The 17525-nt window shown below is 38.9% G+C and overlaps 1 protein-coding gene and 1 pseudogene across 1 annotated transcript; one reads left to right on the top strand and one right to left on the bottom strand.

Moving 5' to 3' along the window:
* Positions 1-16776, bottom strand: part of LOC137016995 (zinc finger protein 721-like) — a 186381-nt pseudogene extending 169605 nt beyond the window's left edge.
* On the top strand, positions 2257-4580 carry LOC137002824 (zinc finger BED domain-containing protein 4-like). Its single transcript, XM_067362733.1, has 4 exons — positions 2257-3192; positions 3337-3556; positions 3662-3818; positions 4085-4580. Exons 1-4 carry the CDS (start codon positions 2257-2259, stop codon positions 4578-4580), a joined length of 1809 nt encoding a protein of 602 aa, XP_067218834.1.
* Positions 16777-17525: the final 749 nt, after the last annotated feature.

The following is a 17525-nucleotide window of genomic DNA, read 5'->3' as shown; positions in this document are numbered from 1 at the left end:
ATATGAAGAGAAAGGTCATAAAAGTGAAAGGACAATGTCACCCGCATCAATTCAAGGTGGTGTCAACGCGATGTTCCCATGTCCCCATGTCCCCATGTTCGATCCTTGTTTAAATTAATCAATTAATCGTTAGCCTTAATACTGCAATATGCATCTACTGCAGTGGCATATAGACAACAGCATGACAGAGTATGCAAATGTTGCTCAAAACAAGAAAGTGTAAATAAAGGGCTAGAAGGATATTAAATTGAGTCATGATTTGAACATTTAAAGGATTAGTCCACCCAAAAATGAAGTTTCTGTCATTAATTACTCACCCTCATGTTGTTCCCTTTCAAAGGCTACACTCTGAGCTGCGCTTTATTCAGCGCTGGGGGAACGTCTTTAGTCGTGACCAGCTGTGAATATATGTGTAAAACAACGTCAATGAAATTTACCTATATTTATAGCCTTGCATGACGTCATTGGAATGTGCCGTGAGCGAGGCTATAATTAGATGTGCCACCTGTACATCAGCAGGTAAAAGGCACGTGTTTATACGATGTTGCCTCAGATCGGAGAGATGCTCGCATGCTATCTCTCCCCTGGGAGTGCATCATCAGAGGCGTTTCACAGCGAGTCGGGCTGGTACTGCATTGTACACAATGGCTGTGTTACAGGCATATCAGACTGATCTATGAAAGATTTAAGCACAGCCTTTCATTCAGACCGTGTTTACTTGTCTGGTAATTGGCTGCATTTAATTGTGATGTATTTAATATGTGAAATTAATTATATGAATTATGATATATATAATATCCATATATAAACAAAATAAATAGGTCCTCCATAGCGTTAACTCGTTCATGGGGAAAACCTTATTTTTCATGTGCCTTGTGCCCACTATGTCAACTTATTTGTCTATTGTGGGCATGTGATTTATACAATGATATACATAGTCACTTACAGAGACAGCACTCCCTACCAAGCTATGCATAATAACATCCATACTGATGGGAAGGTGTTTGATCAGTGTGTCAGACTGGTACTGCTCTGCACACTATGGCAGTGTTGCTGGTGGACCAGTCTGACCTGCTAATAAGGCTCAAAAGCAGGCAGTGGCGAGTTGTGCTTCCCCTCATAAATCTGGGGACCAGCTCGTCACGTTCAACAGCCTCATAATATCTACCAAACTCGCCCATTCTTAATATCTTCACATAAACCCTCCTTCCCCGTCACCTCTGGTGCTTCGGGGGGCAGCGGATTTCAGTGAAATGTTAGGTTTCCATTGATTCCTGTAACACATCAGGACACGGAACATACGACATCCCCTCAAAGGGAAGTATCAAAATTAGTGCCCATTTCAGAGAACTTGGCAGCGTGGAAACTACTGCCAGGGATTTCTGTGTGGGTTCTAAAGACAGTAGAAGGATACAGAATCCAATTTATTCATCATCCTCCGCGTTTCAATGGCGTGGTCTCCACTACTGTGAAGCCGGGGCAAGTGACTTTACTGTCATAAGAACTGCAATCTCTTCTGAAGACAGGGGGCCATAGAGCATGTTCCCCCTCTAGAGAGAGAGTCAGGTTACTACAGCAGATACTTCTTAGTTTCTAAAGGGGCTGCATCCAATCTTAGATCTTTGAGGCTTAACCCATTTAGTCAAAGCTCTCAAGTTCAAGATGTTAACCATAAAGATGATCGTGTCACAATCCAACATCTTGATTGGTCCGTCATGATCGATCTCAAGGATGCATATTTTCACATAGAAATTCATTCTAAATTCTATTGGTGTTAAACAACACGTGTCAGGACCCACTCATTGTCATAATCATACTTTAGATCTAATTAGGGGCCAAGCCCCTATTGTAATTGTACGTTTTCCCTTTTATTATTATTCTTCCGAATGGGAGTCTATGGCAGCCCTATCAACGGAACATGAGAAAATGAGGAAATTTGGCACACTTGTAGTGATGGTCATGTCTAGAAATCTGACCAATTTTGGAGTCTCTATTTTGGGTGGTCATTGGTTTTGGACTCGATCGGAATCGGACGTTACCTCCCGATCAGGACTCGGATAAGTTGATATGTATATATTCTCATTATTATTCATCATTATTTAACATATTTATAGTTATGCGGTGGCACAGAGTTATTTTTGACTCCACACATAAACAGCAACGCGTGCGGCATGACATCACTTTGTTGCAGAGACGTTATTGGTTAAATGCTGGCAAAGTAGAACACGGAAGCAGCTTGAAGCGGAAAGCGCGAATATGTCGGCGGTCTGGAAGTATTATAAAGTTGATGACAACAACATTGCCATAGCAAAGTGTGAAATATGTAAACTTGGGATTGCAAGAGGTGGAAAGGAAAAGGCTACATTTAACACAACAAACCTGATACGGCACCTCAAAAACAAACACCCGACACAATACAGCGAGTTTACCCAGGCAACCCAGCCGCAGACAACTCAGCTCACGCTGCAGGAGAGTTTAAAGAGGAGAGAAAAGATGCCCCGTGACAGCGCGAAGGCGCAGGACATCATAGCCAAAATAGCACAAATGATCGCAATGAGTGACCTGCCATTCGCCTTTGTAGAGAACCCTGGATTTCTTATGCTTATGGAGCACGTAGAACCTCGATTTGAAATGACGTCTCCCCACTATTTCACTGAGAAAGCTCTGCCAGCCCTTTATAAGAAGATTTCTGACAACCTACGTGTCCTGTTATCAGATGCACCCCATGTTTCGTTCACCACAGACATCTGGAGTTCGTCCGTAGCTCCCATGTCTCTACTAAGTCTTACCGCACAATGGATTGACTCAAGTTTTGTTTTACACCGTGCGACCCTACATGTCCAGGAATTTCGCGGATCGCACACCGCAGAGCGCATCCAGCAATCAATGGAAAAGATGTTAAACAACTGGGGAATTGACAAGCAACGGGTCCACGTAATTTTGCGTGACAATGCGGCAAATATGAAGAAAGCTATGAGGGATATGGGGGTGCCGAGTGTGGGCTGTGTCGCCCATTCCTGTCAACTCTGTGTGCATGAGGGCCTGCTGTCTCAGCGCAGCGTGACAGATACCCTTGCCAACGCAAGGAAGATTGTTGGCCACTTTAAACACTCCCCGTTGGCCTACTCTCGACTAGAAGACATACAGATGGAGCTAAATATGGATATCAAGCGCCTACAGCAAGATGTACAGGTGAGATTCCTCTTGTAACATTCCTTAATGTATTTATATTTTATTATTATTTCCCATACACTTGATTTAGTAAGCCACTATACATTACTTGCTCTGCACCTAACTTGCACAAAAATAAAGTGAATCATGTTATCTTATGTGCAGACACGATGGAACAGCAGCTTCTACATGCTGCAGAGCCTACTGCAACAAAAACGTGCTCTTAGTGTCTTTGCAGCTGAGCGCACTCTACCAGCAACACTGACAGCTCACCAGTGGGAGCTGATGAATAAGATTGCTGATGTGCTATCCCCCTTTGAAGAGATGACCAGGGATGTGAGCAGGGAGACTGCAACTGCAGCTGACGTGATCCCTGCCATAACAGGTAATGTGTATTTTTATTTATTACTTTATATTGTAACATTTATTGATGTTGTCTGAAACAAACTATAATCCCATGCATTCATTAAGTCATTCATTCACTCATTAGTCCTCAGACGTGTGCTGTCTCGGGAGGATGATGATGACCAGGGAATAAAAACAATGAAGAGGACTCTGCTGGAGGCAGTGGAGAAGCGTTTTGCTGATGTTGAAACTGAGCCACTCTTCTACATCGCCACTCTTCTAGATCCCAGATACAAAGATGGGCAAGTATAGTAAAATTAAAATGCACCTTTTGTACATCATGTTTATATAAAGTCAAGTCATCACCAGACACCAGTATTAAGCCAATTTATGTTTTACTTCCTTTTTAATTTAGTTTTGATTAATTTTAGTTCTAAGGTTAGATTTTTTTTTATAGTTTATTAATTGAGTACATGTGTAGGCAGTTGACTAACTGAAGAGCTGTGCTATGTGGTGTCTCTTCTTGTCTTATTGTTTTGAATTGTGTGTTACTTTTATCTGTTTCTAGCTTTTTCACAAAGTCAGCCAACCTGTTGCTTGCAAAGGAACACCTTATCCAGGAGGTGGCAAAGACAGAGGGGAGGAGGGCTGTCAGTACAGTGCCAGAGGAATATGAGGCTGCAGCAGAGCCAGTGAGCAAGGCACCACATCATGAAGCATGTAGCAGCCTGGACATCGCCTTTGAGGAAATCTTACAAGAGAGGCAGTCACAGGGACGGTCCGTGAGTACCACATCAGCAGAAACTCAAGTGCAGACCTACCTCTCAGAAAAAAACACCCCTAAGAAAAGCGACCCACTTCAGTACTGGAAAGAACATGCTTATCAGTTTCCCTCTATGGCTGCTGTTGCAGCCCAGTATCTCAGTGCCCCCTGCAGCTCTGTGGACAGTGAGAGACTTTTTAGTGCAGTTGCAAACGTCCTTGATGAGAACAGAAACAGGCTCAAACCTGACAAGGTAGAGATGTTAGTATTCATTAAGAAAAACATACATTTCCTTCTGTGAAACTTACTACTGTGATGACGTTAAGAGTTAGGAGTGCAGTTCCTAAAAGCACATTACTGGCTTTGCAAACACTGTGGCACTTTTATTTTTTTATTTGTTTTCATGCCTGCTGGGTGTTTTAAGTTGAGGTGCTATTTGTTTTTTTTATTATACTTTTTTTTTAATATTTACTGTTGCACTAAAGTCCAAAAGTGAAAAATTTATGTTATTTATTACTTGATTGTTCAAGCTACCTCACAGAAGGGTTCTGTTTGTTAACAGTTGTTGAATGTTAAAATAAAGTGAATTAAATAAAAATAAAGGAACATCCTGGATCTGTTTTTTCGCTCTTCTTTATTCTTTTTTTATGTATTAAAGAAGTATCGGATCGGGACTCGGTATCGGCAGATACTCAAAATCAAATGACTCGGACTCGGACTCGAGGGCAAAAAAACCTGATCGGGACATCCCTAGTTTTTAGTTCATTCTGTGTTCATTCTCATCTGAACTTCTATTGATTTTCATTTCATTTCCACCTGTCCTTCTGAACCAGCTGTTTTGCATGTACGTACAATTTCTGCTGTTTTTGCTCTTCCTGCTCCGTATTGCGCTACTGCCACTTCTGGGGCTTGGCCCCGAATTGCTGCTTGCAGCTATATTATTGTCACATGGAATCGATATTGACGCCGTTGAAATTCTGCAGCAGAGTGACGACATCTCAGATCATTATCTAGTCTTGTGTATACTACATTTAGTTAAAGAGGCTAAACTGCCTCCCCGCCATAAAATTGGTAGAATCATCACTTCTACCACTAAAGATCGCTTTATAAATAACCTTCCTGATCAGTTCATCGCCTTAGCATACCAGACAGCTTAGAAGACCTCGATGTTGCAACAGAAACTATTGCCTCTGTCTTTTCCAACACATTAGATTCAGTCGCTCCTTTGTGTTTAAAAAAGATTAAGGAATTTAATCCAACGCCATGGTACAGTGAGCACACTCAGGCCCTAAAAACTGCAGCCAGAAAAATGGAGCGTAGCTGGAAGAAAACAAAACTAGAAGTATTTCGCATTTCGTGGAGAGAGAAAATGAGTGAGTACAGAAAGGCCTTAAAAACTGCCAGATCTGCCCATTTTTCAAAACTCTTAGAAGAAAATAAACACAACCCTAGGTATTTATTTGATACAGTGGCTAAATTAACAAGAAATAAAGCTTCAACTTCTGATGTTCCCAAAGAGCACAGCAGTAACGACTTTATGAACTTCTTTACTTGCAAGATTGATAATATTAGAGAGAAAATTATAACCATGCAACCGTCTACTACAGTATCGTGTCAGACATTGCATTGTAGTGTCCCTGAGGAAAAATTCATTTCATTTACTGCTTTAGGAGAGGAAGAATTGTCTAAACTTGTTAAATCATCAAAATCAACAACATGTATGTTAGACCCTATACCAACTAAGCTATTGAAAGAGATGCTTCCAAAAGTCATAGATCCCATTCTTAATATTGTTAATTCATCTTTGTCATTAGGATACGTACCAAAATTTTTAAGCTGGCTATTATTAAACCTCTTATTAAAAAACCACAACTAGATCCTAAAGAATTAGTCAATTACAGGCCAATCTCAAATCTTACTTTTCTGTCAAAAATACTAGAAAAGGCAGTTTCATCGTAACTATGTTCCTTTTTAGAAAGAAATAGTATCTGTGAGGATTTCCAGTCAGGATTTAGACCGTACCATAGTACTGAGACTGCTCTCGTCAGAGTTACTAATGATTTGCTCTTATCATCAGATCGTGGTTGTATCTCTCTATTAGTGTTACTGGATCTTAGTGCTGCATTTGACACTATCGATCACAATATTCTCTTAAATAGACTTGAAAATTATGTTGGCATTAGTGGAATTGCATTGGCATGGTTCAAATCATACTTATCTGACCGTTATCAGTTTGTAGTAGTAAACGATGAGATGTCATATCAATCACAAGTTCAATATGGAGTACCGCAAGGCTCAGTACTAGGACCATTGCTTTTCACTCTGTACATGCTACCCTTGGGAGATATCATTAGGAAGCATGGCGTTAGTTTTCATTGTTACACTGATGATACTCAGCTCTATATTTCTTCACACCCTGACGAAACTTACCAATTCACAAAATTAACAGAATGCATAGCTGATATAAAAAACTGGATGACCAGTAATTTCCTACTACTAAATTCAGAAAAAACAGAGATTCTAATTTTTGGATCAAAAACTTCTTCACGTAATAATCTAGAATACTACTGTATGTCTAACACTTGATGGCTGCTCTGTTAAGTCTTCGTCGTCAGCTAGGAACCTGGGTGTGCTCTTTGATATCAATCTTTCATTTGAAGGCCATGTTACTAGCATCTGTAAAACCGCTTTCTTCCATCTTAAAAATATATCTAAACTACGACATATGCTCTCACTGAAGAATGCAGAACAGTTAGTTCATGCGTTCATGACCTCAAGACTAGATTACTGTAACGCTCTACTGGGTGGTTGTTCCTCCCGCTTGATAAACTACAGCTCATACAAAATGCAGCAGCTAGAGTTCTTACTAGAACTAGGAAGTATGACCATATTAGCCCAATTCTGTCATCACTGCATTGGCTTCCTGTTAAACATTGTATAGATTTTAAAATCTTGCTAATTACTTACAAAGCACTAAATAGTTTAGCCCCACAGTACCTGAGCGAGCTCTTAAAGCATTATAGTCCTTCACGTTTATTGCGATCTCAGAATTCAGGCCAGCTGATAATACCTAGAATATCAAAATCAACCGCAGACGGTAGATCCTTCTCCTATTTGGCACCTAAACTCTGGAACAATCTCCCTAGCATTGTTCGGGATGCAGACACACTCTGTCAGTTTAAATCTAGACTAAAAACACATCTCTTTAACCTGGCATACACATAACACATTATATATTTATATTTTCAAATCCGTTAAAGGATTATTAGGCTGCATAAATAAGTTCAGCCGGAACCGGGAACTCTTCCTATAACACCAGATGTACTCGTTACATCAGAAAAAGAATGGCATCTACGCTAATATTAGTCTTTCTGTTTATCCCGAGGTTTACCGTAGTCAACCGGATTCGGGGCCGTTTCCAGATGAGACCGAGGACCGGCGCCTTGACACGACCACAACGCAGCCCTGTATCAGCAGAGATCGAGTCGACTAGATCATCCATTGTGAAGACATCATCAACACGACAGCCAGTGCCACAGTTTCCTCAAAATTATAATCACGATTATTAATCATGTTTATTCTATCAAAAGAGTAATGTAACTATGGATATTTTGCAAGTTCTTTACCAACCTACACTTCACCCAAAAGGCCTGTAGGTGGCACAAAGACTTAAATCATTTCTAGCTGATCAACATTATGAAAACTGGTAAAACCTTTAGGAGCTTCAAAAGATAAAACAGCGAAATTCCTTATATTACTTCCAATATTTCCAAATTATGTTCATTTTCATAGAGCGGGCCAATATCGTGAAGATTATTTAAAATCAATCGAGAGAAGCAGATATTGTTATCGTGATAAAATACGATTAATCGTGCAGCCCTAATTTAATTTAATTTGACTTGACATTTGATATTCAACAGTATCCTTGACATTTATTCAACAGTGCTTTTGATCTGCCTGCATTGACACTATTCTTTAAAAGGAAAAATTATACCAATTATCACTGTAAAGCTGCTTTGACACAATCTGCATTGTAGAAAGCGCTATATAAATAAGGGTGACTTGACTTGACTAGAATTATTGCCACAACACAGGCGGTTCCTGAGGTTATTTTCCATCTTCCATTCAGCCTAGCCTTATTACCCCACCGTACATACAAAATGCATGGATGCAGCACTGGCTCCATTGTGACTCCAGGCCATTTGCATTTTGAATTACATGGACGACTGGCTAATACTAGCACAGTCACAAACAATGGCGTTACAACACAGATGTCGTACTAGCCATTTTCTTGTTTCTCTAGGGTTGAGACTAAATGAGAAGTAGGGCTGGGCGATATATCGAATGCTTTTGTCACGCGCATTTCGTCAGTAAAGCCGGTTCCCTGATTGCCGCTAAATCCCCATCACCTACGTTCAAATGAAGCGGCATTTAATAGACAGAGCCGTAGTTCACTGATAAGCCACGCAATATCGCGTTCAATATCGTTATGAATCGCCGTCGATGCACTCTATTTCTTTCGGAGTCACCCAGTTTCCCCTGGGTCTGGATGTGATGCGCATATGTGGCCCAGAATGTGCCTGTATGCGTTTCTTCCAGTTTCTGTGCTCCCAGGAGCTCTAGCCAAATTTTGCCAACAAGGGGCTTACCCCTTTCTGATAGCGCCACGTTGGCTGAATGGAATATGGATTAGGCCTCACTCAAGAACCAGGATCCCTTCATGGGACCTAGCAATAGTCCTGGAGGGCCTGGTTGAGACCCCCTTTGAACCGTTAGAGTCAGTTTCTGACAAGCTGTTAACTCTGAAAATGTTTTTTCTTATGGCTATAACTTCTCTGAAAAGAATTGGGGATCTGCAGGCTCTTTCCACTGTGCCATCCTGCTTAGACTTTGCCCCAGGAATGGTAAAAGCTATTTTGCATCCTCATCCTGACTATCTGCCTAAGGTTCTTTTCTCGAACTTGCATCCGGTCACTCTTGAATCCTTCTGCCCTCCGTTGTTCACTACGCTGGAGCAGGGGCGACTTCACAGACTGTGTCCAGTACATGCTCTTCAGACTTAAGTCAGAGCAACTGTTTGTTTGTTATGGCGGCCATAACAGGGGCGCGGCCGCCAAGAAACAGACCATGTCACATTGGGTGAGAGATGCCATTGCCCTTGCCTATAGACGCGTGGTCACACTTCGCCAACGGGTATTAGGGCTCATTCCACCAGGGGAGTTGCCTCTTCTAGAGCTTTGGCAGAGGGCGCTCCCTTGCAACATGGGAACACAAATTAAGATATTTTTGATAAAATCTGATGGCTCAGTGAGGTCTGCATTGAGAGCAACAACACTTGTTTTCAATGCCTAGTAAGCTACTAAAAACATATTTAAAAAGTTAAAGGGATAGTTCACCCAAAAATGAAAATGTGATGTTTATCTGCTTACCCCCAGGGCATCCAAGATGTAGAGGACTTTTTTTCTTCAGTCGAACGCAAATTATGATTTTTAACTGCAACCGCTGCCGTCTGTCAGTCAAACAATAGCAGTGATTGGGAACTTGAACAATAAGAGTCGAAAAAACTTCCATAGACAAATCCAAATTAAACCATGCGGCTCGTGACGGCACATTGATGTCCTAAGACACGAAACGATCGGTTTGTGCGAGAAACCAAACGGTATTTATGTAATTTTTTACCTCTAATACACCACTATGTCCAACTCCGTTCAGCTTCCGGCTAGTGAGGTCTGATCGCGCTCTGACAACGGAAGTGATGTCTCGCGCTCATTGAAGTATATGGGCGAGACATCACTTCCGTCATCACAACGCGTTTTTTGACCTCACTAACAGGAAGCTGAACGAAGTTGGACATAGTGGTGCATTAGAGGCAAAAATTATATAAATAATGTTCGGTTTCTCGCACAAACCGATCCTTTCGTGTCTTAAGACATCAATGTGTCGTCACGAGCCGCAGGGTTTAATTTGGATTTGTCTAAGCAAGTTTTATATACTGTTATAGTTGAAGTTCCCAATCACTGCTATTATTTGAATGACAGACGGCAGCGGTTGCAGTTAAAAATCATAATTTGCGTTCGACTGAAGAAACAAAGTCACCTACATCTTGGATGCACTGGGTAAGCAGATAAACATCAAATTTTCATTTTTGGGTGAACTATCCCTTTAATGTGAAGTGGTTTAACCGGGTGTGTCTCATATGTCCTGGAGGCTGGATGCAGTACAGGTCATAAACCTCGCCCTCTCTATGCAAACGAATGGGACTTGAGTCAAAACATAAAAATAAATTCTGCTTCAAATAAAACGTCTGGTCATTTAACGGTTTGGTCATTTAAGGTAGTTGTCATCATGCTGACATATATTTCAATTTTTCGTTTTTGTGATGTTTAATTTTAGCTAGCAATTTGATGCTACAAAAATGGGGCGTGTCATGATTGACAGCTTCTCTGAGGACTGTCAGAGCTTCGAGGGGAGATTGAAGATATATAACTAAAATTTTCAATTTCTGTGTTATTTCACACCAACAAAATGAGTTGTTCATCAGTAAACTGTCCTAACCGACCTACAGGATCTGACGGATCACTAAACTTTTTTCGGTAATGTTAAATGTGGGCTTTATAAGCTAATTAATAAATGTTATTAGTTAAGATAACACGCCTAACGTTAGCCATGTCGGGAAAAAACAGGTGATCATTATCTGGCAGTTACTAATTATTTTTATGGGTATAAAATAATAATTAGCAGGACAAAACTAATGATAACCTACTCTAATTACAGCAATCAATCTCCTGTAACGTTAGGAATAAACATTAAACGTTAGTTTAACCTTATTTAAAATGGCAGGTCCATTTCTGACATTTTAAAGTTGTTTCTAGTGGCATATTATATTGAGTTTATCTACTGAATTTGACATTAAAAAATATTATTGCTCAAGAATCAGAATAGCCTATTATGTTATAGGTAGAATTTTAAATTGTGTATTTTAAAAAATACTTTTAAAATACATCAATAGTGATGCAGTCATCTGGGCGGAAGTTTGATACCGTGACTCCGGGCTCCAAAACTGATGTTTTTGCGTAACGTGTCAGCAATGAACTTTTTAAATTCAGTTCATTACAATGGAAGGAAGCGCTGTCGCGTCGTCAATCATTTTTTTACAGTCTATGTGTTCAACAATATTAGCAATGAGAATACTTTCTGTCGTTATTTTTGGCACACTTTTCAACAATATCTAGTGATGGCCGATTTTAAAACACTGCTTCATGAAGCTTCAAAGCTTTAAGAATCTTTTGCTTGAAATAAGTGGTTCAGAGCACCAAAATCAGTAAATTAGGCTTTGTTACATCATTAGTGTTTTGACACTTCAATAGTGATAGCACGTGACTTTGGCAGTTTGATACGCGTTTAGAACCACAGATTCGAAACAAATGATTCGTAAAGCTGCGAAGCTTCATAAAGCAGTGTTTTGAAATCACTAGATATTGTTGAATAAACACAAAAAGCATTCTCATCGCTTTATGTTGAACCACTGTAGTCACATAAACCGTTTTAAATCTTTAGTAGCTTTCTGGGCACTGAAAAAGGGAGTGTTATTGCTGTCAATGTAGGCCTCACTGAACCATTGAATTTCATCAAAAATATCTTAATTTATGTTCTGAAGATAAACGAAGGTCTTGCGGGTGTACAATTACATGAGGGTGAGTAATTAAAGACAGAAACTAACCCATTAATTAAATTACTAATTTAATAATCAAATCACGACCAAGTCAACACGTCACCAACACCGCCTCAGATGCATGCTAGTCAGAATGTGTACGCCTGTTAATAATTCACAGCAATTTTATTATATTGTTCTCTTTATAATGTTATTTAATATTAGCATCCCAATAACAGTTATCTTGCATTTCTGTTTGAGCTGTGCTCGCTGAAGCTTACGATGGTCACCGGCGTGCTTTATAGTGTGTTAATTATAAATCTGAATCTAGTCCTCAAGAATCTAGTCCTCAAGGTTATGATTATCGACACAATCCTCGACAGAAAGGCAAAGGGGGAGGTGTTGCTGTAATTTATAGTAATATATTCAGAATCATTCAAAAGAATTTCAAATATAATTCCTTTGAAGTGATGGTGCTTTATGTAACATTATGTAAGTTGACATTTGTGCTGGCTACTGTATACAGGCCACCAGGGCACCATACTGACTTTATCAAAGAATTTGCTGAGTTTCTATCAGAGTTAGTACTGGCTGCGGATAAAGTCCTTGTTGTTGGTGATTTTAATATCCATGTAGATAATAATAAAGACGCATTTGGATTGGCATTTGCAGATATTTTAAACTCTATTGGAGTTAAACAACACGTGTCAGGACCCACTCATTGTCGTAATCATACCCTAGATCTAATACTGTCGCATGGAATAGATATTGATGCTGTTGAAATTCTACAGCAGAGCGATAATATATCAGATCATTATTTAGTCTCGTGTATAATACAATTAGCCAAGGCTACAAAACCACCACCCAGCCATAAATATTGTAGAACAATCACGTCTGCCACTAAAGATTGCTTTATAAATAATCTCCCCGAGCAGTTTCATCGCCTTAGTATACCTGACAACTTAGAAGAACTCGATGCTGCAACAGAAACTATTGGCTCTCTCTTTTCCAGCACATTAGATGCGGTCGCTCCTTTACGTCTAAAGAAGATTAAGGAAACTAATCCAACGCCGTGGTATGATGAGCACACTCGGGCTCTAAAACGAGCTGTTAGAAAAGCTGAACGTAGTTGGAAGAAAACAAAACTAGAAGTTTTTCGCCTTTCGTGGAAAGAAAAAATGATTGAGTACAGAACAGCCATAAGAAATGCTAGATCTACTTATTTTTCAAATCTCTTAATAGAAAACAAACATAATCCTAGGTATTTATTTGACACAGTGGCTAAATTAACTAGAAACAGAGATTCAACTGCTGACGTTTCCATAGAGCACAGCTGTAATGACTTTATGAACTTCTTTACTTGCAAGATTGATAATATTAGAGAGAAAATTATAAACATGCAACCGTCTACAGTTTCTCTTCAGACAGTGCACTGTAGTGTCCCTGAGGTAAAACTAGAATCATTCGCCGCTATAGGAGAGGAAGAATTATCTAAACTTATCAAATCATCAAAATCAACGACATGTATGTTAGACCCAATGCCGACTAAACTACTGAAAGAAATGCTTCCAGAGGTCGTAGGTCCACTTCTTGATATAATTAATTCATCTTTAACACTAGGACACGTGCCAAAAACCTTTAAGCAGGCTATTATCAAACCTCTTATTAAAAAACCTCAACTAGATCCGAGAGATTTAGTAAATTACAGGCCAATATCGAATCTACCTTTTCTGTCAAAGATACTAGAAAAGGCAGTTTCAACACAACTGTGTTCCTTTTTAGAAAGAAATGGAATCTGTGAGGATTTCCAGTCAGGATTTAGACCATACCATAGTACTGAGACTGCTCTCGTTAGAGTTACAAACGATCTACTCCTATCATCCGATCGTGGCTGTATTTCTCTATTAGTGTTATTAGATCTCAGTGCTGCTTTTGACACTATCGATCATAACATTCTTTTAAAAAGACTTGAAAACTATATTGGCATTAGTGGAATTGCTTTGGCATGGTTCAAATCATACTTATCTGACCGTTATCAGTCTGTGGTAGTTAATGAAGAGATGTCGTATCGATCACAGGTTAAATATGGGGTACCACAAGGCTCAGTATTAGGACCGTTGCTTTTCACTCTGTACATGCTGCCCTTAGGAGAGATAATTAGGAAGCATGGTGTTAGTTTTCACTGCTACGCTGACGATACTCAGCTCTATATTTCCTCGCGCCCTGACGAAACCTACAAATTCACAAAACTAACAGAATGCATAGCTGACATTAAAAACTGGATGACAAGAAATTTCTTATTATTAAATTCAGAAAAAACTGATTTCCTAATCTTTGGACCAAAAACTTCCTCACGAAAAAACCTTGAATACTCTCTAACACTTGACGGGTGCTCCATTAAACCTTCGTCCTCAGTTAGGAACCTGGGTGTGCTCTTTGATACCAATCTTTCATTTGAAAGTCATGTTTCTAGTATCTGTAAAACCGCCTTCTTCCATCTAAAAAATATATCTGAATTACGACATATGCTCTCAATGACAAATGCGGAACAGTTGGTTCATGCATTCATGACCTCAAGACTAGATTATTGTAACGCTCTACTGGGTGGTTGTTCTGCTCGGCTTTTAAACAAACTACAGTTGGTTCAAAATGCGGCAGCTAGAGTTCTTACTAGAACCAGAAAGTATGACCATATTAGCCCAGTTCTGTCAACATTACATTGGCTCCCTATTAAACATCGTATAGATTTTAAAATCTTGCTACTTACTTATAAAGCACTAAATGGTTTAGCTCCCCAGTACCTAAGTGAGCTCTTAATGCATTATAGTCCTTCACGTTTATTGCGATCTCAGAATTTAGGCCAGTTGATAATACCCAGAATATCAAAATCAACTGAAGGCGGCAGATCATTTTCCTATTTAGCACCTAAACTCTGGAACAATCTTCCTAGCATTGTTCGGGAAGCAGACACACTCTGTCAGTTTAAATCTAGACTAAAAACACATCTCTTTGCTCTTGCATACACATAACACATTATCAATACATTAACATTTTTCAAATCCGTTAAAGGATTGTTACGCTGCAATAATTAGGTCGGCCGGAACCGAGAACATTTCCTATAACACTAGATATACCTGTACATCAGAACAAGAATGGCATCTACGCTAATATCTGTCTCTCTGCTTATCCTGAGGTTTGCCGGATGCTGGATCCAGGCCGTATCCAGGTCAGATGGAGAACCTGCGTCTGGACCTGACTACAACGTAGCCCAGGATCCCCGTATCCGCTTACATATATTTATATATAATCGATTTTTAATCTCTATAATAAAAATGTACAATTCAGATTTTGATCTCCATATACATTTACATATATTATATATATCTTCCAAGGGGTTTTTTCCCTCCTAGGACTTTTTTCCCAGTGCTAGCACGCTGGGTTTTTCTCCTAGGGGGTTTTTTCCACCCCTGGAAGTCAGCCGACATTGGCTTAATGTAGCACCATCTTGTATATGTTACATATTACCACGCTTGTTTGTACAGTTTTAACCACTTCCCTTTTTTTCTGTGCTTCTAATATGTAAAGCTGCTTTGAAACAATTACCAATTGTAAAAGCGCTATATAAATAAATTTGACTTGACTTGACTTAATTCTTTAAGTCAGCATGAACCGGAAGTTGCAAACGTCTTTTCTCCAGTGTTGTGACGTATTTCCAAGTGAAACAGAATATTGGATAGAGGGCAGAGTTTTACTTTAGCACTCCTCCTCTCCATCTCTCACTTATATGGTCAATTTTGATTTCATGTGTACTTTAACCAAATGCATCCTAGTATATGAGATACATCAGATGGTTAGGTCTACACAAAATAAACACAATATTACAACTTACACTTGCACAAAACAAAAAGCTGAAAATGTGTTATACTAAAAACATCTAAGAACTGTCTTAGAACAAACACTAACAAAATTCAGCTTAATATTACAACATATTTTCATCTTAACATGGTTGGATTTTCTAATAACTGCAATGTAATAAGATCATTAACATGTTAGTTCTGTAATGAAACTGATAATGATCATAAAAAAAGCAATAGTTAGCCTAATGTTTACATCAGATTTGATTTAAAATGTCTTACATGGTTTATTAAAGGCTCATTGTAAAGTATTTAGCAGTATCTGTTCCAGTATAATTTAAAGTAAAGTAACTAACACATTTGATCTGCCAAAGATGTTAAAAGAATATAAATAAAATGGCAGCAGCAACACTTGAGATCAATTCACATCAATTCCCCTCACAGATCTCAAACTTTGACATTCAGTAACAGTTATTATCACTATAAAACATGAAACAATCACACAAACGAACACAAAATCACTCAGGTCTGAATGAATTCATCATGTTTTCCTCACAGATCTCAAACTTTGACATTCAGTGACAGTTATTATCACTAAAAAACATGAAACAATCACACAAACGAACACAAAATCACTCAGGTCTGAATGAATTCATCATATTTTCCTCACAGATCTCAAACTTTGACATTCAGTAACAGTTATTATCACTATAAAACATGAAACAATCACACAAACGAACACAAAATCGCTCAGGTCTGAATGAATTAATCATATTTTCCTCACATGCTGCACTAAATGTTTATTTCAGCAGGAAGACGACAGAAAAGACGCACAAGTATCGCTGTGCTCGATGAAAACAACACAGAAATGAGCCTGTCGCTTGATCAAACTGTATAAAGTGTGTTTGATAGTTAATAACATGTAAATATGAGAAATACCGTGAACTGCTCGACTCTCCTCAGAAGACTCACTCGACGCTGACTGAAATGACGAGCTGTGACGTCATCGGCCAGAGACGCGCCAGTGTTCACAAACAAACATTGGTCACATCACATGTATCTTTCCATTGATCATTATTAGCTCATTTGTCCTTAAAGCATTTTTATTCACAGTAAATATTATTTAATAACAATATTTGATGAAACAATCAGTTTCATCAGGTTTCCTCTACCTGTTCTCTCATTTTATATTCCACACTGACTAACAGTATTCTCTTTCTGTCCATTTCATTACTTATTCTCAGAGGCTATTAAAGCTTGTGCTGTCTCATTTATGTCATCAGACACTTATTAGCTTCTCTCTGTGCAAATAACCTTTTGCTGTAGGTTTGACAAATACACCCTTTAAAATCTTCTTTTAAAAAAAGGTGTCTCAATCTTTTCCCTTTTGTATCTGTATTACTCTGCAGTTTTAATAAAACAAAATGTAAATGTAAACATACATATTCCTTCACATTGTACTTTACAATTCATTTATACATCCATATTTCTAGTAATATACAATAAAACAGCTTTATATAATGCATTGTTTATAACACAACTCTTTTGAGGTTAAATAATGTCTCTATATCTCCTAAATCTCTCCCCATATTCCAGGTTGTTTTGCCAGGTTTCTCTAGTTCTGTGTCTATATCATTAAAGCATGTTGTTTTATGAGCTTTCAGAGCACCTACTCTTCTGGGTGAAGGACTCACCTATAAATCTGCTCAGAAGACTGATTCACTCCCATTTTTTCAAAGAA

The sequence above is a fragment of the Chanodichthys erythropterus genome, chromosome 3, assembly GCF_024489055.1.
Source record: "Chanodichthys erythropterus isolate Z2021 chromosome 3, ASM2448905v1, whole genome shotgun sequence".
NCBI classification, from domain to species: domain Eukaryota; kingdom Metazoa; phylum Chordata; class Actinopteri; order Cypriniformes; family Xenocyprididae; genus Chanodichthys; species Chanodichthys erythropterus.
The sequence above is the reverse complement of the archived record's forward strand: the minus strand, read 5'-3'. Positions and strand labels throughout refer to the sequence as shown.

Excerpts from the sequence above, each read along its gene's own strand:
- LOC137002824 (XM_067362733.1), top strand. The coding sequence starts at position 2,257 with ATGTCGGCGGTCTGGAAGTATTATAAAGTTGATGACAACAACATTGCC. Across the intron at positions 3,193-3,336 it reads GCCTACAGCAAGATGTACAG|ACACGATGGAACAGCAGCTT; the intron begins GTGAGATTCCTC and ends TCTTATGTGCAG. Across the intron at positions 3,557-3,661 it reads CGTGATCCCTGCCATAACAG|TCCTCAGACGTGTGCTGTCT; the intron begins GTAATGTGTATT and ends TTCACTCATTAG.